This window comes from Aspergillus tanneri (genome assembly GCF_003426965.1).
Source record: "Aspergillus tanneri strain NIH1004 chromosome Unknown AapTan_7_pilon_pilon_pilon, whole genome shotgun sequence".
Classification (NCBI taxonomy): domain Eukaryota; kingdom Fungi; phylum Ascomycota; class Eurotiomycetes; order Eurotiales; family Aspergillaceae; genus Aspergillus; species Aspergillus tanneri.
The window spans coordinates 4,081,167-4,105,088 of NW_022984634.1; the positions used below are offsets into that span (position 1 = coordinate 4,081,167).

The following is a 23,922-nucleotide window of genomic DNA, read 5'->3' on the forward strand; positions in this document are numbered from 1 at the left end:
CGAAGAGCAAGCCCTCGACAAGCAAGAAGCTCATGTAGCATTGCCACTTGACATGATTGGACTTATAGGTGGAATGTTGGCGTATATGTGGTGGCAAGTCTCTAGATCGCTTTACCCAATTGTATGAACGCAATCTGTGGTCTGATTTTTGGGTCCATCATGTAGATTATTGATTTACTTTATTTCATTCATCATGCTATTGATTTATTCCTTTTTTAAATTTAAATTTATATTTGTCATTTACATCATTAATCCAACTATATACATCATAACCATATCTTATCATAGATTCAACGCCTCCAATACATCCAATATCTCCTCTCGTTTATCAGGAGAATTCAAAATCCCATGCAACATCCGTTCCTCCATGGACCTCTTCCCCTTGCCACTCCCAGAATCATCATCACTACCTAACAGATCATTGAGGAGACCGCCCCCCTTTTGCGTCACGTTCATATTCTGCGCGACGTCATGTAACAAATCTGTGATATTTCCATTGAGAATCCCCCGCAGGGTATTGGTGATAAGCCCAGCAATTGGGACCTTCGCCGTCAAGGGAAGTCCCTTCATGACTTCCGTGTAGTAGGGCACTTCGACATCCTCGTAGATGACTGTTTTAGTCACCGTCTCTAGCTTGAGGTATCCCTCGCGGAGGGAGGGCAGCTGTGAGGATAGGACCTTGCGTAGATTCCGGAGCAGGATCCGGATGTCTAGGATCCCGTGTACCGGGTTCGAGTAGTTGCCTGGTCGGAGCATCAGGTTGTCGATGGTGGCGTTGCCGATTACCAGGTCGTCGGATTTGAGGTCTAGGGTTATATTTCCCTGTTGATGTTAGCATTTTCTATCTCTTTGGTAGCGGGAGGGGAGTTACGTACAATCTCTAATGTCATGACGGAGGGATTGGGTAGGGTTGCATTGGCAATGAGGTTCGTCCCGTCTTCTCGGGCTGGCAGAACAAGTTGGGTATCTTTGATGTTGAATCCGTCGAAGGAATTCAGGTCTAAACATTCCATATTAGTATCTGACAGTATTCAACTGCCAGTGATTGGTGAAGACTTACTGTTTTGAGGAATATCCTTGTCCATCGTGATATGGTTTTTCAATGCCCCGAGATACGCAGTGGTCTTACCCTTGACAGGCAGCGGCCCATTCTTCGTGAACACTACGTTGTGTATGTATTTTTTCCACTCCGGGACGTTCAACGGGGTGTGCTGATTTTCAACCTTCAGGGTGGTATTGCCATCGATGGTGGCGCGGTCCATGTACAGCTTCGCGAACGTGCCGTTTCCGGAGTTGTCACGGTTGAACAGGTCCATGGTGATTGGATCAATGCGCACCGGAACGCCAATGGGGAGTTTCAGAGCGGCTTCAATAGTCAATTCGATCGAGTCCGGCCGTGGCTTCATCACGTCGGCTCGGGTGAGCAGGAGAGTTGAGTTGTCGACGACTCGTTGAGCAATGGCTGGGATGATTAACAGGAAACTGTCTGAAAATTAGTCTAGCCCGTATTTTTGTAATTCTTTATGAGGGTGGACAGACAAGATGGGGAGGAATATCGCAAGGAAGATAATACTCCAGAATGTATAACAACACCAGAATCGAGCCCAATGTCGTCGTAGATTCTGCGTGGGAGTCCGTTTGATCTTCTCCAGGGTAATGGTATCGACGGTCTCGATATGCTCGAGATCGACCCCGTCTCCATCCAGAGGGCCACGATGGGTGCCCAGGGCATACTTGGCCTCTTTGGAGTTGAGATAGGTTTGATTCTCGTACATGGCTACGGGTAGATACCTACGAGAGAGAGGCCGAAATGGACGAGAGTCAGTAGTTTTATTAAGGGTTATAAGTCCCGTCACGTCAGGGTACCCGAATACGGAGACCCTGGCAGTCCCATGGTAGCCCTGGGGGATTGATTGTCCCCAAGTGGAACCCGAGGCCCAAGAAACCAAAAAAAAAAGGGAAAGAAATCCACCCCAAACAAATTTGAAAGTCCTCGTCATCCGCGTACTGTAGATCCACGCTGATCACTATTACGGCCAATGGCGACCCGTTGCCACTGGGGCAGTTCACATGCGGAAGACACAGAAAAAGATCGACAGTGACTATGAGGAACCGCGGCTGTTAGGGAGTGACTTAAGCTTCAGACAGGAGAAATGATCCACTCCAAAAAGTTGGGGACGGAGTCATTCCCCGATCGAGGCGCGGGGCAATGCCGGGGATTTAGGATGGTCAAGGTATCTGCTTGATATAGGATATGCCGTCTTGTCCTTTGTTGAAATGCAATCACACATATATACTACCTATTAAAAAACTGTACAATGCCGCTGGACGAAAAAAGGAATCCCGACCAAATCTCTCAATCTACCCCCTACTCTGGCAACCCAGTCGATGACCTGGAAAAGCTCGAGAAATTAGAAATCCTGCCTCATATTTTACAAGAAGGCATTCTCTTTGCCGGTTCCGGCTCTGCTCTCCTCCTCCAAGCCGCCCACCCGGGCATAAAACAGCGCATCAACTATGGTCATTATGGGAGCGGCCAGAATCTGGCCACGGAGCTGGGTAACGCCCTCCAGGCCGTGCTCAGCTACGTCGCATGTCTTGTGTTCGGCACACGCCAGGAGAAAAAGACCCTGTTGGACCTCATTCATCGCGATCAACCGCCCTTCCGTACCAGCGAGGCCTACACTTCGCATCCGCCGACGCAGCTCTGGGTAGCCGCTACGTTGTATGCGACCGCCACCGACTTCTACCAGCGAATCTACGGACGCGTCAACTATCAAACGGCTGAGAAGACTTACGGCGAATTCACAATTCTCATGCAGTCTCTGGGAATGCCCACGGGTAGCTGGCCGCCTACGCGCCAGGCCTTCTGGACCTACTGGGATGATCAGATCGAGCAGTTGACCGTCACGCCGGATGCGCATCGCTTCGCTCAGGATCTGTTAGATCGTACGGATTATCCTCGCTGGGTGGCTATGTTGAAGCCGTTGTTGCGCGTCGCAACTATCGAGATGCTGCCGCCGCGGATCAGAGAGGCTTACGGTCTCAAGTCGACCCTGTCTACCCGGGCGTTGTATCGGACTGGGATGGGGTTCTCCGTCGCTGTTTATCCGGCGTTGCCGAAGTCGACGCGATCATACGCATTGAGGTATTATTTGGAAGACTTACGGAAACATTTGAATGTTGTTTAATTTGATAGGCTTTAGTTTATACCTTTAATTTGGTCTTCAAGTTGGGTTGAGATATCTTTGCTTCATGTACAAATTTCAAATATCAAATTTCAAAGTTCAAACTCATAATTCAATACAGTCATGCCATCCATTCGTCTGTCTTTACAGCCATCTTAAGAAGTTACACCAGGGTCATGTAGAAATCAAATTAAATCAAATTAACGAGCCCAGCAGTCCACCCAGCAATTTCGAGATGTTCGACACGAGCTACACCAGTCAGCATGTCTCTTATTTCAGGAACATCAAACTTACCGGAGCGGCATCTTCGACCAAGGTCGTGGTATCATTCACGAACGTGGGAGTCAATAGAGTACCGGCATTGTTGATCAGAACCTGCAGTGTGTTGATGTTCTTGCCGGACAGCAGAGTCTTCAGGTTCTTGGGGGTGTCACCGCCGAGAAGCACCGCGCCGCCCTTGACGATGATTTGTAGGTCGTCGAGGGTTTCTGGGTTCAACAACTCCTTGACGCCATTGATGATGTCCGGCAGTTGGGAGAGAAGACCCCCCTGGGCTAGAGCATCTGGAGCAGCTACTGGATTCGGAAGGGGATTGGGGTTGGGATTGGGATTGGCCACGGCCAAGGGAGCAGCGAAAATGAGATACTTGAAGAGACGCATATTGTAGACTTATTCTGAATGGTTGATGATTGAATCGGAAAGATAATGATCAAGGTGTAAGTAGGATTCTGCGAGAGCTATATGTAGGAAGTAGAAAAGTCATCCCGTCTCCAGGATGACCCCGCTAGGACCCTGATGGTCCCTGTAGCCAACTAGTACTGTGGAATAGTCTAGGTCCAACGTCCGGCCAATTTATCGGACCAAACATGCCTAGACCTGCGTACCAGGGTCGAGGCATTCCCCTGCGGACTAAAATGGGCTGTACTGGGACTCCCATTCGATAGGAGTTATCTCCGCCTCAATTACGGTCGGGCCGTAACAAGATCTTCCCTCCGTTGATGCATGGACCGTCTCATTGCCGTTTGATCGAACCGTCCGCTGTCGTCAGTCCTGTGTCATATCCTCTCATCTGCTCTCCATCCGAGGTGTATGGGGTAGACACTTCCCCATATTCTCTCACTGTCACTGTCACCATGTGAATTCCCTGCGGGATTTATCTCGTATGCAAACGACGAGCCGACCAGATTCCTGGATTGATTCCTCCCCGTAACCCCGCATGGACCTAGTGCTGCAACCGTCGATCTCTCGCCTCCCATGTCCAATCAATCGCCCGTCGGTGGATCCTTTTTCTCCTTCGCCTCGGACCGATGGCTCTACATGTGAATCGGAGCTTGTTTGTTTTCCTTTTGAGTTCCTGGGATTGGACCGGTACTCTTACCTTGTACGGACTATGGGGTATACCTTAGTATGCGCTGACAGGCCTCATCATATGACTCAGTTCGACTCGACGTTATCTGTCTATTACTCTCTGTACCGAGCCGATATTAGATTAACTTGTCTCACTTGGTCCCACTCGAAGCTTGTCCATTCAATTCATTCATTTGCACCCCATTTGTAGACCCATTCATACACGTAGTGTAAGAGATCAGTTGGTTACATCGTCATCCATAGAATCATCCATCATTCATCACTTTACCCACAGGTGTACTCCAAGAGTGCTGATCACAACGCCAACGCCACCCCCAGCACTCCCAACGCCCCCATCCCGCCCAGAACTAATCCTGTTGGCTGCGCCGCTGCTGCCGCTGCTCCCTCCGAGGTCGACGAGGCCGCATCCCCCGTCTTCGTGGCCGAGGCCTCCTCAGGTTTCGTCGGTGCCGCCTTCTTAGGCGCTGCGGTCAACGCTCCGTCCGCGATCTGATTCCTCACCGTGGACAGGTAGCTCTGCACGTCCGTCGGTAGACTGGTGTACCAGTCGGGGGTTTTGCCCGCTTTGAAGTCGCTGGCCAGCGAGGCGCGCTGCGCGGGCACCACCAGTGCAGCGAGAGCAGATGGAGGCAGGGCGGATACGATTTCCGGGATTAGCGATCGCGGTGGCGGGTCGATGTTCTCCAGGTTGGCGGTTTTGGTGGGCAACGAGAGGGAGAGAGATTTACTGGACTTGTTAGTATCTTAATAGTATCTGGAGAGATGAGGAAGAATAGTGTACGTACATAGCATTTCCCAGCGCAGACCAATTGACGTCTTTTCCCGTGGCCGTGGCCGTTTCGCGCTTCTCATGTGCAGCGGCGGCCCAGGCCGTGGCTGAGAACGCGGCGACAATCCAGGCAAATTTCATATTGTCGTGATGTGGGATAGGATTGAAGTGAGAGGGAAAGGAAAGGAGATAGTTAGATGGTCAGAACATTACATAAATAGGCCCGATCTAAAAGAGGGTGTCGGCCGGAGAAATTCCTATTGCTTGTGGTTACCCGAGATCCGATGTGGAGGACTAGTCTGGCTGATCCCTGGATGTACACGGAGTAGTTGGGGCATGTGTTAGCATTAGCTTTTCCTGGGGTTTCTTGGTTTCTTGGTTTGGTGGTTATCCCCACCTGGCAGCTCCTCTTTTTTGGTTTCGTTAGGCCTTTTCTGAGGTGCACTTTGGTTGTTGTATCCGCACATGACCTCACTCTAAATTGAGACCATATTGCAATAATTACTATGGGATCTTAATTGTTGGAATTATTATTCCTTAGTACAGTTCGGCAATTTATCCGATCTATACAGAATACAAGGGTACCTATAACCAGTCAGGTATTAAATGTCAGAATATCCACCACTAATCGTCTACATGATTCTCAAAACTGAAAGTTGCTATACACAATTTAACATGGCCAAGTAACTACCCATCCAGTACTTATATAATACGACCTAAGATTTCTGATTATCCACCTCCACTCGCCTTCATCTTCCCTAGATGTAAATCCCCTCCCAGTCTCCCTACTCTTCGCAATCCCCCTTCGCCGCTGCTACAACCCTGACCACTCTACCATGCACACGATCTGGCACGCCAATCCCTCAATTGACCCTCTATCTCTGTCGTCTTACCCCGCACATTCTGCTCCCCCTCTTCCATCGCAGTCCCTCACCCGCCCAGAGACTCCCTCATTGCCCCGATGGTTTGGTCCCAGGTGCCTCTCTAGCACCGCGGGTTATCCTGTGCTGTTGGGACTGTGTGCGGTCCCATAGCGAGGGGGGCGATTTTAGTGGTTTCATGGCTTGCGCCGTGCTCTGAGGGTGCGGGGTTTAAGTTTCTAGGTCTGAACTCTGGATATCTTTTAATTGGGTTCTATTATATTATATTGACAGTATTGGTGTCTCTTGGATGCTGGGAGGCGGAGGTTGAATGTGGGTAAGTGGGTAAATTCTTTGGTTAGGAGTCGCCTGCTGCTGTGTCGTAGCCAACTTGAGCAGCTCCGTGGCAGTGTCTATGTAGGATTTCAGTGTGGATGGGGTTGAGGACATCTTGATAGAGTGGATTGTAGTTAACTTAACTATTGTGGTTGATTAAGTAATTGATACCTGATGTTGTGTTGATTTACCGAATAGTATATTTGTGCCTGACGCCGTGACGTCATATATCCCTGTCCATGTCTATTTGAATGATGCATACGTCACGGTTACGTATCTAGACAATCAGAGTCTTCTATTGCGCTAATATGCAAGCAATGCATGCAATCGCTGGAATAAAAATCAAATAACAATCACCAATGACATATCCCACCCTCACTATCATCCGCTGTCCATGTCCCCGCAAGTCCCACAACCTCCAGGTGTCCGTCATGGTTCTCACCCACTTTGCTGAGTGCGGCAAATGACTCCGCCGGTCTGTCGCTCAGTAGGCGACGAGCCCATGCGTCAATAGCCGGCTCCCCTGTTTCGTCTCGGGCCTGCTTTAGAAAAGGTATCAATGCTGTTCCTCCCGTCCCTCGGAGTTTTTTGCCGTCGATCTTTCCTTCGCTGTTGCGCGCGTTGGCCAGATTCATCGCCGGTGCCTGTCTCCTGGGGCTGGATGAACGTGGAGCCCGCGCCCGGGAGTCTCGCGACGGGATGATAATGTATCGGGATACCATCTGGATGTGCTTATCGCGCAGTGTTCGTAACATGGAAAGACATCCGTCATAGGCGGTGCACAATGCCTTGTCGGATTGCCGGCTTTCCACATACTCCCTGATATTGGCCACGGTGCTCACATGCTCTAGGAACCGACAGTGAGCACCAGGCATGTAGGATCGCATTTCCTGGATGAATCCATGTCGAGGAGCCCCTGGAACACCCTCCTTCTTCTCTTCTTCTTCCTTCGACGGGCGGATTTCTCCCGTTGGTCGGTGCTCCACTCCGAGGGCGATATCAAAGAACTGAATGAGAGAGCTCTGTGCGTTGCTTCCGCCACCATATTGGCGATAGTCCAACTTCCCCGTCCCGTCGTCGTACATGAGTCCGTTAGGGAGGCCGGCGTCGGTCATGTTCTTGCTTCCGGCTAGATAGGGTCGGATGCGATGGTAGAACACGTATGGGTCACAATGTTCATACATCCGCTCTAGTAGTGTTCCAACCTCATCTATGATCTCTGCGAGGTTCTGCAGGCACTCGGTGACAACCATGGTGTTCCCAGCTCGCGCGGCAGAAATGGCTTGCAACGTCAGTGGGATCGAAGGAGCACCGCGGGCCTCGATGGCCACTGAAATCAAGTAAAACCATTGCTCATCCAGGGAGCCAGTGAATGAATTAACACAAGCCAAGTTAGAAAGGTCGTCAAGTGGCTCTTCTGGGAAGATGGGTTTGTAGTTCCACAGGCATACTCCGGCGTACGTTGCCACGGGAGGAAGTTCTAGGTGTTCGCATACTTCGAAGAGGGGAACTGTAAGCTGAGGGGGGATTCTCTGATCGACATCAGTAAAGAAAAGGCATTGAACAGTAGCGCTAATCTCATACCTCTGCCGGCTTGTTGCCACCCCAGACATATCCATGCAGAATAAACCCCAGCACAACAAATGCTCGTCTCCATTCACTCTCTGAAGTAAGGTAGGTGGTCGAAAGCGTAGACATATGGTCCACCACCTCTCGAATCCTTCTGCTGAGCAGAAGCGGCTGCAGATTGGATACTATCCACTCCCACTTTGCATAATATGGGTCTGGCAAAACATCAAGAGGGGGTTCGGGTGGGAGGAAGCCATGACTTGGGGAAATGCCGTAGTCGGCCAAGACTGGAACTGGAGGGAGCATGCTGAGTGATGCAAATAGTTCGATATGCTTTAGAGCTCAAAGAACGTAATAAAAGCGAGAGGAGAATATAAATAATATCAAGCAGATTATACAGAGACAACCGTTGTCAAACCCTTTACCTCACACAGGGCAGAACATCACAAACTATTCAAGATTATTGGACTTGGTGTCACACGACTCAACAAACAACACGGATTGGTGCACAAAGTCGCTTCGTGCTTTGATATAATTTGCCTTCACTGCTCTAGTATGACTAGTTGGTCAAACTGCTGGCAAGCATAGATAAACTGTAAGGATACTGGTGTAACAAGCCAGAGTCAAATTGACCTTTCGCAGAAGCTTGAGACCGTCTTGGTGGCGTTAAGAGGCAAGGTCAATCTGAAAAGAATAAAGAAAACATTCACCGACGACGGATGTCCAAGATGAAACCCACCTGAGATGGGATGGGATGAAACGAGGAAGAATAAGGGACAAACGAAAGAAAAATGAATCACCTGGGTTGACAATCGGACTGTCCGGTAAAGAACAAATATGGCCGCGTTCTGGCGGCAACAACGGCACAGGATAATCGGAAAGTGAATTAATCAGCTTGGAAGTGGAAGGTTCAACGCCTGTCTGGGTGCTCCGATTCCTGGAACCAACATTTTAACCTGGGGGAAGAATTCTCCGTTCTCGTCTATGTCCGTCACCCTGGACGGAGGTGGGCCATCTGGTGACTATAGAGCACGGAATAGATGGCAAGGCCGGTCCTTTCTAACGAAACCGAGGCCGTGGCGGTGGCAGATTTAGTGGACGGCACCATTATGATCATGGGGATACATAGTAGGATTGGTGGTGGTGGTTAACCATGGAGAGTCAAGAAGAGCCATGAGACGGACTACGATGTTGAAATATACTTCCCATGGATGAACAAGTCGATGGCGTCGATGCATCGATTGCAGTCGACTTGACACTGCACCAGTGGAAGTATTGGGTGGAAGCGAAAGGGGTGGTCGAGCCAACCGACTAGCGTGAGTGCTAGAGAATGAACCGGAACTCCTAACAGATGAGCCGTGGGTGCGATTTCGGGAATTAAGCGAGAGGGAGGCGAGCTAAAGGCCCGCTCGCTGACACCCACGCCACCCCATTCGAGTCTGCGGTGAACAAGGAAGTGGAGGGTGGTAGTCAGCTTATTTCGACCACCTCTTACTCCGGATGTATGCAGAAGATACTGTTGAGACTATACTATTGTGGCTCACTAAGCGTCCGGGTTTTTAGTTGGTTGAATGGTTTGTCTTGACACACATACTTACGTGCTCCATACTGGTGGAGGTATTACTGCGGTAGATTCGACGCACCCATATCAATGATTTCATTCTTTATACAGACGGAATACCCTTAATTCTTATACACCTAACGCCATCCTGCAATTGATATCCTGAAGCAAACGCAATGACAGATCGACTCCGCTTTGGCAGTCTGAACTACAAGATGAAAAATTTAAAAACAAATCCACGCCATTCATCATCTACAAATTAATGCTGGCTCCATTCAATTGTGTTCAGATCAATACCCTCCTGCACCAATTCCCACAGAGGACTCAGCTCGCGCAGGAAATGAACTCGGTCTTGCACCGCCTTGAGAACGTAATCAATCTCGCTATCCGTAGTGAATCGACCGATTCCAAAGCGGATACTGCTGTGGGCGCTCTCGTCGCTGCTTCCCAGTGCACGGAGCACGTAGCTAGGCTCCAGGGATGCGGAGGTACATGCGCTGCCCGACGACAGAGCAATATCCTTCAGTGCCATAAGGAGGGACTCTCCCTCGACATAGGCGAAGGAGATGTTGACGCAACCAGGATAATGGTGCGTAGGATCTCCGTTAAGGGTGGTATGTTCCATGGACAGGAGTCCATCCGTCAATCGCTTCGACAGTCGTTCGATGTGCTTGTTATCATACTAGCAACCGATGGTTAGCAATTGCTCGTCAGATCCAGAACTGACAGAACCACTAAATCACACATCGACTCATCACCCCTGCTACGTACATCAAGAAGTCATGGGGCCACGTCCAGAACGTGGAGCTACCCCCAAAACATTCTCAGAAAGTTGAGAAGAGAAAAAGCATATAATCACAGCCGCAAAAGAGCACATAGAGGAACAAAGAAATGGAAAAGAACTTACTTCCATGTCTTGACTGGCGATGCGACAGGCCTCGCCGAAGCCAACTGCAAGGTGAGGAGCAAGAGTTCCGCTGCGCAACCCTCGCTCCTGACCACCACCAGAGATGATGGGCTCAAGACGAACCCTAGGCCTGCGTCGTACGTAACAAGCGCCAATGCCCTTGGGGCCGTAAATCTTGTGGCTAGAGATAGACATCAAATCCACGTTCAACTTGTTGACATCAAAGGGGATCTTTCCCACGGCCTGGGCACCATCGGTGTGGAAGAACACCTTCTTGGAGCGGCAAAGCTTTCCAATTTCGGCTAGGGGCTGGATGACACCAATTTCGTTGTTGACAGCCATAATGCTAACCAGAGCCGTCTCGGGGCGGATGGCCGCCTCAAGATCCTCCATGCGAATCAAACCGTTGCTCTGTACCGGCAAATATGTGACCTCGTAACCTTCATCCTGAAGATGCCGGCAGCTATCCAAGACACACTTGTGTTCGGTCTGGGTGGTGATGATATGCTTTTTCTTACCAGAGCGACCGAAGAACCTCGCTACTCCCTTGATGCTCATATTATTACTCTCGGTCGCACCGCTAGTAAATATGATCTCCTTCGGGTCGGCACCAATCAACTTGGCGATATATTCACGAGCCTGCTCAACCGCCTTCTCTGATTCCCAGCCGTAAGCATGCGTTCTCGAATGGGGATTGCCGTAAATGCCGGTCAGGTAAGGAAGCATGGCATCAAGCACACGCGGGTCTGTGGGTGTCGTAGCCTGCATATCGAGGTAGATCGGTCGAGTTCCTTGGTCCATAACTGTAGCTTGCTTTAGAATCCCGGCCGTCGGGCTCATAGATGCGTCACTGGAGACGCCAGAGCCGGGGAGCTCGACCTTCTGGGGTGGCACGCCCGTCTGCTTCACAAACTCCTTCTGTTCTTGCTTGATGGCAGTGTCCACTGAGACCTGGGCATTTCCTGCCTTAGTCTCGGAGACGTACGTCCGCCTGGACGGAGTGGCGAGCACTCGCCGCGGGAAAGAGGCAAGGGAGCCAGGTTGCGTCGACGAAAGTCGACGAGCATAGACTCGGGACGCCTGTCTCAAGGCAATGGGGGTTACACTAGACATGATGGAGATGAATCTGCCACTGTACCATATAAAGTGGAAGGACAGTTGATAGCAGATGATTGACACAGGAAGGGTGAGACGGCACGAAGGGAAAAAAGTTTGGATCCGGTTATATCATTATTGCCGAGCCCGCTATACCCGATCGGAGTTATCAGATAGTCCGCCTCTGCCTCGGGGTTTTGCCTGCCAGATGTTTACCTTTTGGATGCCATGAAAATCCTCAGAGAGTTGCCCTGGATGGGATCTCCTGTCCTAAGAACACACTTGGATTTACGAAGGGTCGCACTATCAAAATCTGCCGGTTGTAAAATGCACCGAGTGGCTTGCGGAGTATCCACACTTCAAAGCCATTGGATACGGGCAATACGCGATGCTCTAGAATACCTCTTTGATGCATAGAATGGCATTACGATTAGTCTAAGTATCAACCTTGTGGCTGAAGATGAACCACCCGCTGAACTTATATTAATGTACTAACCTGGGGAAATCCACCGGGCCGCGAGATCTAGTTCACTCTACTCCGGAGTACCGGAGGCCGGTTAGGTGGATCATACTCTGTATGGCAGAAGGAAAGGAAAAGCAGCGAAAGAGCAATGGTCAGACAGATTTAACGCTAAACTGGTAGCTGATACTGGTGCCTAAAGCTGCCCGTGGTAAGATTCCGAGACCCGGATTTTCCCTTCTGGTTGGCCTTACGCCACAGCTCTATCACTTCCCTCAGGTCCCCGTTTGCCTTTTGGCATGCGCTCGAGATCAAATGTCTGTCTAAGTGACGCATAACTTCTCTTTCTGCTCCTGTTATCATCCTCTTCCCTTTCTCACTGCCTTGCTACCCATCATCCCTCCACTCACCGATAGCCAGATAGCTCAGCCACAGTGTAGGGCGGTGTCTTATGTCATAGCTCAGCCACAGTGCCGAGCAAGACGAACTGCAGTCTAACCGTCACCGGTTGGGTCCTCAGACAAAAACCACTGACTGGGCAGGCTCCGGTCGAATCGCCGTCGCAGCGAACAAAACAGCGCTTTCCCCCACCTCCGCTCTTGTTTGCGTCTTCTTCTCCGTGGCCTCTCTCTAACGCTTCCTTCTTTTCCCTACGATCCCCCTTTAAGCTCGATTCCGCCAGCTTCCTAATACTTCCCCACTACCCCCCACGAACACCTAGGCGTCTGCAACGACTACCGAGATGAGTTTGAAGGGTTTTCAGAAGAGTATTGTTCGGGCACCTCAGACCTTCAAGTCCCGGTTCAACATTGGTGAGAACACCAAGGATGTGGTCTACAGTGATGCCGAACGCCGGTTTCAGGAGCTCGAGAAGGAAACCAAGAAGCTCCATGATGAGTCGAAGAAGTATTTTGACGCCATTAATGGTAAGCGCACTTCATAATGTGGCTTCATCTTAATCCCTGTGTTGCACCATATGCTCACAATTTTCAGGCATGTTGACCCATCAGATTGAATTCTCCAAGGCCATGACCGAACTATATAAACCTATCTCTGGCCGCGCCTCCGACCCGAGTTCCTACACCATTGAAGGAAATCCGGAAGGCATCCAGGCCTGTGAGGAATATGAAGCTATTGTTCGCGACCTCCAGGAGTCCCTGGCGCCCGAGTTGGAAATGATCGAATCGCGGATCATCAGCCCAGCTGATCAGTTGCTTGAGGTGATCAAGGTGATTCGCAAAGTTGCAGTGAAGCGAGACCACAAGAAGTTGGACTACGATCGGCATCGTAACTCTCTAAAGAAGCTACAAGACAAGAAGGACAAATCGCTCAAGGATGAAAAGGCCCTTTACAAGGCTGAGAACGACGTGGAGCAGGCTACGCAGGAATACAACTACTACAATGACCTGATGAAGGATGAATTGCCCAAACTGTTCGCTCTGGAGGCAGAATTCATCCGCCCGCTCTTCCAGTCCTTCTACTACATGCAACTTAACGTTTTCTACACACTACACGAAAGAATGCAAGGAATAAACATCGGGTACTTTGATCTGACGTTAGATGTTGAAGAGGCATTTGAGAAAAAGCGAGGCGATGTCAAGGAGCGCGCCGAGGAGCTTACGATTGTTCATTTCAAGACCAAAGGCCTGGGTCGACAGAACTCCAAATTCAACCCTAAGGACAAATTGGCGAACGAGGGCAAAGGCAGCTTTGCCCCTCGGCAAAAAGACCCCGACGTCGTCGAGAACCCTCCGCCTCCGTATACTTCCGCGGCTAGCAGCGGCAGTAGCTTCCTCACAGCCGCCAAATCCAAGCCGGCTCCTCCCCCTCCCAAGCCGAAACCGGCTCGGTTTAGTGCTTCGGTTGAGACGGTTACAGCTCTGTATGACTACGAAGCACAAGCACACGGTGACCTTAGCTTTTCTGCAGGTGATGTCATTGAAATCATACAACGCACAGATAACCAGAATGAGTGGTGGAGTGGACGAGTCGATGGCCGAGAGGGACAGTTCCCTGGTGAGTTTTTAGACCGCGTACGTAATATTCAGTTTACTAACCTTCCTCTAGCAAACTATGTTCAGCTCAACTAGATTATCCGTCATCCACGCCTATATACTATTCTTGATGTTTGAGTCAAACAGGAGTTGTGGGGGTATACCACAACCTCTGAATTAACTAACTCTGCAAGAGTTACAATTGCTACTGATTTAATGCATTTTTCTGGTGTCATAGAGCTTCTTGGCCTGCTTTCATTGTTTGTTCACTATTCTAATGTATATATTCTTGCACAGTTCTATTCCAATACGCAGGTTGAAAGAACTACTCATTTTTGACAGATCTTCACGCCGTAGTCCACAGGGACTACTCCTTTCTTGACTCATTATATATGACCTACTTACTATACTTGATCTCTATCACTAAATTCAGTAGGAAGAATTTGCTGGTTTGTATCCAGAAGTTGGCCGAAATTAACCGCGCTATCTGGATATCAAACCCCTGATGGCGAATATGTACAAAAAGGTCAAGAACACAAGCAAGGTAGAATATGAAACCCATCGATGTTATCATCATAGTGAATATATCAACTAAGGTAGGTTATTCATACCATTGAACCTCATTTACCTCGAATTAGTCTAGCCTAGATAGGCTTCAAGAATTCGAAGCCCGTAGGTCCAACACCGTTCGAACATGCTCATATCTGACATTAGAACCCTGCACCCAGGCCAGAAGGTTTGCTGTTTTCAGCGTGTTCTTGATCTGTCGACCATTTAGCTCGACATCTGCCATGCTGTCAAGTTGCTCTTCAGTGAAGTGCGATAGGCTTTGACCCAAGAACTGAGACCAAATATGTTGTCGGGACTTCTTATCGAGTTCCTTGTATACGAGCGAAACATGAATCCGAGACTCAAATGCCGGGTCGATGTTCTCCGCGCGGTTGGTGGTAAGGAATAGGATGCCCTAAGCAGCAGTAGTCGTTAGCATTGGCTTATGTATCGCTTTGTAGTTGCATGTGTGTATTGGGAGTGTCTTACCTCGTAGTATTCCACCATTCGGAGGAAAATTGATACCAGCTCGTTCCGCTGCAGATCCGTTGCAGTACGAGCTTCCATGAACACGTCGGCCTCGTCAAGGAGAAGAACAGCGCCCCATTTTGGAATCATTCGAAGGACCTTTTTCAGGCAAGTTTCAACGCCACTGGCATCGGTTCCGAGATCCCCAGCGCTCATGACATATAGCGGGACCTTCATCACTTCCGCAACACTCTCCGCGGTGAGGGTCTTTCCCACACCGGGGGGACCGCTGAGTTGCATGATGATACCGCGTCCCTTGCCCTGCACTACGTCGTCAAATCTGTCGAGTTGCTTCGATTGGGCCTTGGCAAAGGCGAGAATCAATTGCTTTAGGTTCTTCTGGTCCTCGGGTAGGACTAGGGACTCGAATGCACTGGAGTCCCATATGATGTCTGATGCGCAGTCAAGGTAGAACTGAAGCCATTCTTTGTCTTTCAGAGAGTATCCGTGGACCATGGGCGATGAGACAAGTAAATGGTCATCGGTTAATTTACCATGAATAGTCGAATCGATAGTGATCGTCTCGCTAGAATGGAAGGTATTGTATCCGTCGGTATCGATCATAATACGGCTCTTCACGTGGTATTTGACCTCTTCACTGTGGAAATGGCCAATTGCAGTGCCTTCGTACTGTCTGTAGTGACATCCCTTGTGCTGTTCCCATAGACATCCCCGAGCCACCAAGGACTTTCGAATCGCGACTTTGTTGGGATGGTACTTTAGCGGGAACATCGGCAATGAAGTGATAGATTTTGTGCCTCCGAAGTAAGGAAGTTCGAACTCCTTATTCGTGAACCCAAAGCTATCCCCATCGAATTCGACATATTTGCTAGTCACCACATACGATCCGGACTCGCAGTCAACAGAGCCCCCTGAAAACCGAAACCCGCTCTCCCGGCCTCCCACCTTTGCGATGACAACATCCTCCGGCTCGAAAATAGTCCAAAGGAGTCTGTGGGTGATTACACCGTTTTGGATGTGATCCTTCTTGCGGGAAATGACATCCCGAAGCTCCTCTTCAAGAATCTTGTGGAACAAATCAACATGCTCCTTCGTAGTCGCATCCGTCTCCTCATCTCTAGAATTGCACAAGTCTTCCCATCGATGAACCAGGGGCACAAAGGGACTCGAAAACTCGACACGGTCCAATGTCATCGTGATTCCGGGATAGTTATCCAGCACCTTTGCAAGGAACTTCTTTAGAGGCTCGCTCTGCACCACAATCGAATGAATAGATAGGCTCTTGAGTCCGTCGTAGCACTTTTTCCTTCGCACAATGAGCGCATACTGCGCGGACTCGGCGTCCTCGACCGCCACAGGCAGGTCGTCCGGCATCTCCTTGGACCACGAGGTACAGTCATTTTCGTCGGGCTTTGTCTCGTAAAAATTTTGCACGTCGCAGATCGAGCCCACAGGGGCATAGTTCGGCTTTTCTTCTTTTTATGTATGAGTTTGGCTGTAAATATTAGCTAGAGATTTCAGAATACACACCAGGGGTTTCACTGATATCGCTTTCGGCCTCGTTATTGGTGGGAGTGGTGCTAGGAGTTGTGTTCTCCTGAACCTCATCAACAACCAGCGTCATGGCTGCAATATCTATGATGAAAGTCTTTTTAAAGAGTGAAGGACTGGAATGATGAAAGTTTCTGCGGTATCCTCGCAGAAATCCGACCTGGGCTGACTGAAATAAAGTATTCCGCCCGTGGACACTTCCTTTTTATCCCTTAACTTTCCCCAGGCATCCATCGGCTATGATGTATTTCTGAGTGGCTTCGGGTTGTATCCTAGCTGCCTAGCAATAATTGTAGGGTCGCCATCACTGTCAGAGGCTTAATGGTCGATCTGCAGGCTGGATGACCCCACCATGCAACGGCTCAGAGCCTCGTGAGTCACGGCCCAAATCCTTTAGTGATTTGTTTCAGGGCACAATCAGCAAAAGCTGGTTTGAAATATGACTCTGCAATTTCTAACTGGTTCATGGACTGTTGGCCTTGTCTTCCCACTGTGCCTAGTCTCTCGCTGTGCCTAGTCTCCCGCTGTGGATACCTCATGTTCATTGCTGTAGAGCATGTGGGTTGGCGAGGCTGAGAAATGAGCCTTTGCATTTGGCCTGACTACGCTCCTTGAGGAGTTCCTACGTTTACTACCTGGCTATGCTGAGGGCAAAGCTTGGTGTAGCATGTACTGTGCCTACGTCACAGCCAGACAGTTGGTTTCGACCTTAAAGCAATGGTTGTCAAAATCCATATTCCTGAGGCAACTTATATATAGCTAAGTTGAAGATAACGTCTCATCAGTCCCTGAAGATTATTGCGAACCTGCCGTGTACCCTGCCACTGAGATTGATCCTGATAAAATTGTCAGTGTTATGACGAGATATTCATGACAGCTCCCAATATTCATAGCACAATCATTCTCAAAGCCTGACATCTTTGTCTTCTAAGTTCTTTCCAGTTTTGGTCCCCGATGCCTACGGTGTGAAGGATATCCTTCTCTCTTATTGTTACGAAGACAATATCTATATCTTATGCGCAGATTTCGTAGACCTTTTGACGGATGTCTATCTTGAAAACACCCAAATGGCAAGTCCAAACTATATATCCATGGCAATTGGATCTGCCTTCGCTGCAAAAGAGTGCACGCTTATCGGCGATCAGATCTATCGCAGACTTGTTAAGAAGAAAAACGGCGTTGGAAAGTCTGAATTCCAAACCCCGATCATGGTCCCCGCTATCCCTGCTGCGCTTTTCCATGCAGCTGATATGTTCTTGCATAGGTGGAGCGCTCAGACCCGGTTACATTGATTATGCCGAATATCGAGTATGCAACCTTCTCAGCCGAGGCTATGTTTGCCTCATTTCGGTGAATGCATAAATGAAGATAAATATGGACGATTTTCAGCAAGTGCATTTGCTGCTACCTACTGTTCGATGTATAGTGGCATTTTCGTTCCATTGTTTGCTCCTTGTATGTAGGTTTTTTTTCTTTTCTCACCGCTCTTTTCCTCCGCTTGGATGTATCCTAACACAGATGACAGGTATAAGAGGTTAACTTACGATGGTCAAGGGTGTCAATTATGATAGTAAGTAATGTTGCCCTGGGATACTTGTAGGTATAGCTATGGTATTAATAGGTCACTGGTTGAGCAACGTAACAACCATATTTTCGGTCTCTTGTTTCTACCTACATCTTCTGTGCATAAGATCAACGTGCAGTCTGGACACACACACATGAAGTCGTTCTGTTATGCAAATATGCGCTCCTTTGATATAAAATTGGGAGGTAGCAATCCTCCATGAAAAGTATATGTTGAATTTAAGTCTCAATTAAGACTATCAGAATAGACTAGTACGTCCGGCATTGTATTAATTAGAACCGTATCTCATTTCTTTCATCCCAGTATCCCACAGATGCATACCAAGGGCAAGTTGGCATTACATACACTACCCACATTCTATTTCAGTGCAGTACATAGTGCTCCATCTAGAATCTTGCTACGAAGTTAAATCAACAGCCAACTTTATTGTCCAATTTAAGAATGGAGCTCCATTTGAGGTACTAGAAAGACAGACAGAAAGACAGAAAGGGAAAAAGCCAATTCAGGGGAATATTAGTTAACAAAGGCAATTTATCGCCCGGCACATTCAATTTTCTTCCAGAGCCAACACAAATGTTAAAGTGCTTTTCAAAATAATGGACGACTCTCTTTAGTATATGCAACATATTCACTGTTAGAAACTATAATGCTGAATTAACATGTCAAGAGCAATACTAAAGGACTTTGAATACTCGTTCCTACGAACTAGCAGGAAACGGCAGTCCTTTGACTTCCACTAGAAGGCTTTTTATATTCAAACGAAACTGTCGCAAGCTTTCTTGTAGCTGGTATTTAGAACCAGTTTCGCAGGAATTTTGCCAAGTAGGTGAGCTGAAGACATGCGATATGCATGAAATAGAGTCTTTCTTGGATGGGGGTATAAAAGGCCAAAGTTTGATACAACTCAATGTCGCAAAATATTCCGATGCCCTATGCTCGGGGTCACAAAATTTTATTGCGAGCTTTCTTGCGCTAGTATTGCAGTGGGTATTGGGCTTCCTACATTTCTTCAAGCAATCTGGTCAAAAAGGGTCCTTTGTTCTTTTATAAGCCAAGCCATTCTCTCCTAAAGCCTTTTCTGCAGATTACATGGCAAGTTACATATCATCATACTGCTTCTCGATTTGATCGGTCAAACTACCTGGTTCATTTAAGATCCTGATATCTCAAAATAGTGATTTAGGGCAAAAACTCATGGCTGACACTATCTGGCAACAATCGCAGCAACTTCTACTTTTTCCCATGTGTATAAAAAAAGTTCTTCTGCAAAGTGAGTGTATCATTGCAAGTTATAGAAATAACTGTTACTTCAGTATCCAGATAGCTCTACTATTTACTCTACTAAGTAATCTCCCTTTCTATATTGTACTATTTTTCTAGTGAGTCTAAGATAAATTATAGTCATCTATTCCTATGATTGGTAATCTCTACTTTGCATCCAGAGCAATCGACTCTTTGTAAATATACTGCTATTCATTTTATATATATTCCATTATTGTATCTAGTCCTATAACCTTAGTCTTTAGTTAACTAGTTAACCTTTATACAAAAGGGACCGTGGGGGAAAATGTCTACTTTCTCCCTCCCTAATATAGGCAATATCATGGTTGGATAGCTATTTACAAAATAACGAATACTCCTGCCCACAGGATCTACTTTAACATGAAATACAGCTGAAAGGTAAACGCAAAATTCAATTCAATTCTACCAATATTGTTACATTTACTCTGTTGCATTTGTGGATTTGGGGAGACGTTTAATATTGAGTCTACAAGATATACATGCAATTTTTGCCTCCAACATTATTAGCATTAAAGGCACAATATAATCAAAAAAATTATTAAATGCAAAGCACTTGCAATCCTATGCACCCAAAAAAGTCTACTCACTACATTATTAAGCATCGACCTTCGACTGCACGAATTTATTTCGTAAAGGAATCATGGCACAGTGTTATTTCCATGGTGCCTCTAGATCAAACAGCACCCCGCCGTATGATCTCATCGTCACAACAGTTCCCTCTAGCATTTTTCATGCATCCACTTCTTCAAAATATCTGGTACTAATTTCAACTTATTATAGCATATGGCTGCCCTTCAAGGTCTATGGTCCACTTACCGAATGAACTCGGGCCATGAGATTCCTATCCCTGGATACGGAGTAAGTCGACTTGATTCCAAAATGGCGACCCAAGGCTGAACCCAAACAGGTTGATATGATGTTTCTGTTTCTATATCTCATGAATTGACGTATCTATTAACGGAGACTAGTCCTTCGTCTAAAACTAAGCAGGTTGTGCTAGAATTTCGTTGGGATCCACTGATACCGTGAACAGGTGGTTCAGATATCATGTATGGCAACGGGAAAGCATGTGGTCATGCCATTGAGGACTCTGGTATCGACCGATTCCAGATCTTTTTCACAACCAAAATTCCACCCGGGTCGATAGGCTACGAGCGCACCAGGAAGGCTATCGATACGAGCCGAAAGAAGCGGAGCAGGACTACTTCGATCCGTATGTTCGGCGAATAACTCCACATCTCTCTTGGTCACTCTATCAGTTTGCTTATATCACGCATGTAGGATTCTAATCCACGCACTGTATGGTGGGAAAGAAGCCCGTCTCGGCTCGTGACGTGCCCTAGTCGAGGCTCAGAAGGCCGGGAAGACCAAATCTATTGGTGTATCTAATTACGGTGTACATAATCTTGACGAGCTGGAGCAATATATCAAAGGCGGTGGTGGTACTATTGACGTTGGACAGTATGAGCTGCATCCATGGCTAGATCGATCGGAGATCGTGGAATGGCTTCAGAAACGCAATATCGTTGTTGAAGCTACTCGCCTCTGAAACATGGATACAGGATTACGGAGGCTGTGGTGAAGACGATTGGCAAGAAATATAACAAGTCTCCGGCCCAAGTTCTGATCCGATGGAGCTTGCAGAAGGTAAGTTTTGCTAGGGTAGATACTGTTGTATAGATGGTGGCGCTAACCCGACCACTCTACAGGGCTTCGTTCCTCTTCCTAAATCTGCTACTCCAAATCGGATCCAGGAGAATGCCGAGGTGTTCGATTTCGAGTTGTCTGATGCGGATATGAAAATCCTCCATACAGGAGAGTATGACCCGATAGATTGTGATCCAACTATCGATTATGATTGAATATAGGGGGGGTTGGGGGACAGCCTAAATAGTTTCAAATGATTCAATTGTGTGCAGATAGCCATTAAAGCAACACTTTGAGCAATGAAATCGAGTATACTGTTGGCTCGTACTTCACAGAACTTGTTGTAGAGGTGCTGAATAAACTGGTCGCCGAATGCAGTAGAAAGTGCCCGTGGGGCTGCTTAGCAATTCCCCTCAACACCCGCAACGTCTTGCAGACCTCCCCGCAGAAGAAATCTCATATATTAACCGGCCTTGCTGTTAGATCTCTGTTTATATCCCATAGCAGCGACCATGAAGTTGATTCTCTCCACCTCGTAAGTCACGTCGCCCTTCTCTGCAGACGAATGCAATAGTGCAGCAGATCCCTCCCTTGCAGAAACATTTTCGTGCAGCAGTAAAACTAACATGAAACTTTCTACAAAGGAATCTTATGACAGGTGGCGGCTCGACCGTTATTCGACAGCCGATCACCGCAAAGTCTAACGTCGAACTCATCAACGCGCTGCGATCGAATTTCCAGACATCACAACAACTTTCTACATCTACCGACCGCGCTCCAACAAGCGAGCCAACTCCGAAAGCCCAGCAATATCTTTCCTGGACTCGCGAGGAAAATGACACTCTCTACATACCTGCGATCGATTTCTCGCAACGAGGGTTAGCAGAAGAGCGGTGTCAATACGATATTACGGTGAAATTGTTCTACTTGCCCGGGATCCCGGCGTCCAGACGATGTGCACATACACGGGAAGCGATTGATCTAGTATTGAAGGAGTTACATGTGGATTCTATCGATCTTTTGATAGTCTCTTTTCCCGGTATCCTGTTTGATGCAGAGGACGATAGTGAAGACGAGGTCTCTTCCAACAGCGGAAGCGAAGAACCAGACGATTTTGACAGCATTATACGAACATGGAGAACACTAGAAGGCCTGCAGGAAAGGGGTTTGATCTCTCAACTAGGAGTGGCGGAATTTGGGAGCGAGAGACTTGCCCGCTTCCTTCCATACACCAAGATCAAACCCTCGGTCGACCAGATCAACCTGAAAGATTGTTGCGTCGTGCCCAAATCGCTGATCCTCTACGCAAAGCAGGAAAACATCCAACTCCTCACCCATAACGACTGTATGGACATCCTTCCCATCGGTACGACTCGCGAACTTCTTGGCCCTGGTGAAAAGGGGGCTGGGATTCTTGCCTCCGCTCCGAAGGCTGAAGATGGCATCCAAGGCGATGTCGAGCCGCAATGGGTGGTCAAATATACAGCCGTAGTCAAAGACCGTGGAGTGGTTGAGAACAAGGGTTATTTTGCACTTGCAGATGTAGGGAGTTGTGTGAAACCACGTCCTTGACGAGCTTGCGCTCTTGTTATTCCCCCTCTTTCTTTTCTCCATTGTTTCCATTGGTCCATTTTATGGTCTCCTGTCAATGTATATTCTTTTTCTGCACCTTTTTGAACACAGCATGGCGTCTTTGGCTTTATTATGAATAATGAATACATATTTTGATGCCCCGCTTCCGCAGTTATGCCTTAAATATTGGAATATCGAACATTAAAAGGCTCTCATCCGATCATGGTCCTCTTGCGACCTCTCATGCGCACCTCTTCCAACTTCTTCAACGTAGCTCCAGCTCCTTTATAGCTCTCGGCATAACCAGCCAGGACCTCCCCAAACAACGGCTCCGTCCGGGGATGTGTACTGGCAAATGCTCTCTCCAATACATACAAGTCCACAGCACGATCCTCAGGCTGAAAGCTCTGACTTGCAAGTCCAAAATCAATCATCACCACCTCCCCTTCCATAGACGGATACCCCTCCTCTGTAACCTGCCGCTGCGGTTCGGGCCCGCGTAGTATCAGATTACTAGTAGTCAAATCCCCATGATTCACATTCGCCTTATGCAGTGTTCCCACCGTCCGACCAATCCTCTTCATCAAATCGCCAATTCGCCGTTTCTCTTCCTCGATTCGCTGCGCTTGGACACTTGTCTCGTTCCGCTTCATCCACCCCTCCCACCTCTCCAATACCACTCGCACCACTACCCCTTCAATCCATTCCATCAGCAGCCATGCTCCTCCTACCCCGTTCTCGCCACCTTGTCCCTCCCAATCCAACGCTAACAGGGCCGGTACACTCGCACCCTCCCGGATTAATTTCGCCAGACATCTCGCTTCCTGTAGTATGCGTTGACGCGTGAGGCGACGGTCAAGGATAGGATGGCGGTAGGGTTTCGATGGACGGACTTTCAGTGCGGCGAAATTGTTTGGCGTGAGATATGTGGTTTTGTACAGATGGCCTTCGGCACCCTGTGTGAGGAGCTCGGGAGGTGGGGTTGTGTGAATGAATGGTGTCGGGAGTTCGGGAGGTTTGTATGTGCCGGCAGAAGACATGGTATGGTTTGTTAGATGTGGGTGTATCGCTGTTGATTTTTATAGGCGCTATTTATTGACTGAGGGCGTCAAGTGGAGGT

General features: G+C 48.2%; 12 protein-coding genes across 12 annotated transcripts; 5 read left to right on the forward strand and 7 right to left on the reverse strand.

Annotated features, from left to right (window-relative positions):
* Nucleotides 1-282: 282 nt before the first annotated feature.
* Nucleotides 283-1,775, reverse strand: ATNIH1004_007954 (DUF3712 domain-containing protein; the record flags this gene model as incomplete). Its single annotated transcript, XM_033572567.1, has 4 exons — nucleotides 283-822; nucleotides 876-1,000; nucleotides 1,061-1,482; nucleotides 1,594-1,775. The coding sequence occupies 4 exons, from the start codon at nucleotides 1,773-1,775 to the stop codon at nucleotides 283-285; spliced, it is 1,269 nt and encodes a 422-aa protein (XP_033425882.1).
* Nucleotides 1,776-2,318: 543 nt separating this feature from the next.
* ATNIH1004_007955 (oxygenase MpaB family protein) lies at nucleotides 2,319-3,191 on the forward strand (the record flags this gene model as incomplete). Its single annotated transcript, XM_033572568.1, has 1 exon — nucleotides 2,319-3,191. The coding sequence occupies one exon, from the start codon at nucleotides 2,319-2,321 to the stop codon at nucleotides 3,189-3,191; it is 873 nt and encodes a 290-aa protein (XP_033425883.1).
* A 192-nt stretch (nucleotides 3,192-3,383) lies between these two features.
* Nucleotides 3,384-3,848, reverse strand: ATNIH1004_007956 (uncharacterized protein; the record flags this gene model as incomplete). The annotated part of the gene is made up of 2 exons (XM_033572569.1): nucleotides 3,384-3,437; nucleotides 3,483-3,848. 2 exons carry the CDS (start codon nucleotides 3,846-3,848, stop codon nucleotides 3,384-3,386), a joined length of 420 nt encoding a protein of 139 aa, XP_033425884.1.
* A 1,002-nt stretch (nucleotides 3,849-4,850) lies between these two features.
* ATNIH1004_007957 (uncharacterized protein) lies at nucleotides 4,851-5,466 on the reverse strand (the record flags this gene model as incomplete). The annotated part of the gene is made up of 2 exons (XM_033572570.1): nucleotides 4,851-5,283; nucleotides 5,342-5,466. The coding sequence occupies 2 exons, from the start codon at nucleotides 5,464-5,466 to the stop codon at nucleotides 4,851-4,853; spliced, it is 558 nt and encodes a 185-aa protein (XP_033425885.1).
* A 1,408-nt stretch (nucleotides 5,467-6,874) lies between these two features.
* Nucleotides 6,875-8,396, reverse strand: ATNIH1004_007958 (indoleamine 2,3-dioxygenase; the record flags this gene model as incomplete). Its single annotated transcript, XM_033572571.1, has 2 exons — nucleotides 6,875-8,053; nucleotides 8,106-8,396. 2 exons carry the CDS (start codon nucleotides 8,394-8,396, stop codon nucleotides 6,875-6,877), a joined length of 1,470 nt encoding a protein of 489 aa, XP_033425886.1.
* Nucleotides 8,397-9,910: 1,514 nt separating this feature from the next.
* NFS1 (IscS subfamily cysteine desulfurase) lies at nucleotides 9,911-11,671 on the reverse strand (the record flags this gene model as incomplete). Its single annotated transcript, XM_033572572.1, has 2 exons — nucleotides 9,911-10,333; nucleotides 10,559-11,671. 2 exons carry the CDS (start codon nucleotides 11,669-11,671, stop codon nucleotides 9,911-9,913), a joined length of 1,536 nt encoding a protein of 511 aa, XP_033425887.1.
* Nucleotides 11,672-12,855: 1,184 nt separating this feature from the next.
* Nucleotides 12,856-14,203, forward strand: ATNIH1004_007960 (amphiphysin; the record flags this gene model as incomplete). The annotated part of the gene is made up of 3 exons (XM_033572573.1): nucleotides 12,856-13,039; nucleotides 13,107-14,129; nucleotides 14,181-14,203. The coding sequence occupies 3 exons, from the start codon at nucleotides 12,856-12,858 to the stop codon at nucleotides 14,201-14,203; spliced, it is 1,230 nt and encodes a 409-aa protein (XP_033425888.1).
* A 559-nt stretch (nucleotides 14,204-14,762) lies between these two features.
* Nucleotides 14,763-16,769, reverse strand: ATNIH1004_007961 (ATP-binding protein; the record flags this gene model as incomplete). Its single annotated transcript, XM_033572574.1, has 3 exons — nucleotides 14,763-15,071; nucleotides 15,146-16,620; nucleotides 16,676-16,769. The coding sequence occupies 3 exons, from the start codon at nucleotides 16,767-16,769 to the stop codon at nucleotides 14,763-14,765; spliced, it is 1,878 nt and encodes a 625-aa protein (XP_033425889.1).
* A 1,018-nt stretch (nucleotides 16,770-17,787) lies between these two features.
* ATNIH1004_007962 (uncharacterized protein) lies at nucleotides 17,788-18,050 on the forward strand (the record flags this gene model as incomplete). The annotated part of the gene is made up of 2 exons (XM_033572575.1): nucleotides 17,788-17,907; nucleotides 17,961-18,050. The coding sequence occupies 2 exons, from the start codon at nucleotides 17,788-17,790 to the stop codon at nucleotides 18,048-18,050; spliced, it is 210 nt and encodes a 69-aa protein (XP_033425890.1).
* A 2,316-nt stretch (nucleotides 18,051-20,366) lies between these two features.
* On the forward strand, nucleotides 20,367-21,445 carry ATNIH1004_007963 (uncharacterized protein; the record flags this gene model as incomplete). The annotated part of the gene is made up of 5 exons (XM_033572576.1): nucleotides 20,367-20,441; nucleotides 20,694-20,796; nucleotides 20,927-21,044; nucleotides 21,146-21,230; nucleotides 21,293-21,445. The coding sequence occupies 5 exons, from the start codon at nucleotides 20,367-20,369 to the stop codon at nucleotides 21,443-21,445; spliced, it is 534 nt and encodes a 177-aa protein (XP_033425891.1).
* Nucleotides 21,446-21,742: 297 nt separating this feature from the next.
* ATNIH1004_007964 (putative gamma-cysteine synthetase regulatory subunit) lies at nucleotides 21,743-22,802 on the forward strand (the record flags this gene model as incomplete). Its single annotated transcript, XM_033572577.1, has 2 exons — nucleotides 21,743-21,765; nucleotides 21,875-22,802. 2 exons carry the CDS (start codon nucleotides 21,743-21,745, stop codon nucleotides 22,800-22,802), a joined length of 951 nt encoding a protein of 316 aa, XP_033425892.1.
* A 212-nt stretch (nucleotides 22,803-23,014) lies between these two features.
* On the reverse strand, nucleotides 23,015-23,842 carry bud32 (serine/threonine protein kinase BUD32; the record flags this gene model as incomplete). Its single annotated transcript, XM_033572578.1, has 1 exon — nucleotides 23,015-23,842. One exon carries the CDS (start codon nucleotides 23,840-23,842, stop codon nucleotides 23,015-23,017), a length of 828 nt encoding a protein of 275 aa, XP_033425893.1.
* Between the last annotated feature and the right edge of the window lie 80 nt (nucleotides 23,843-23,922).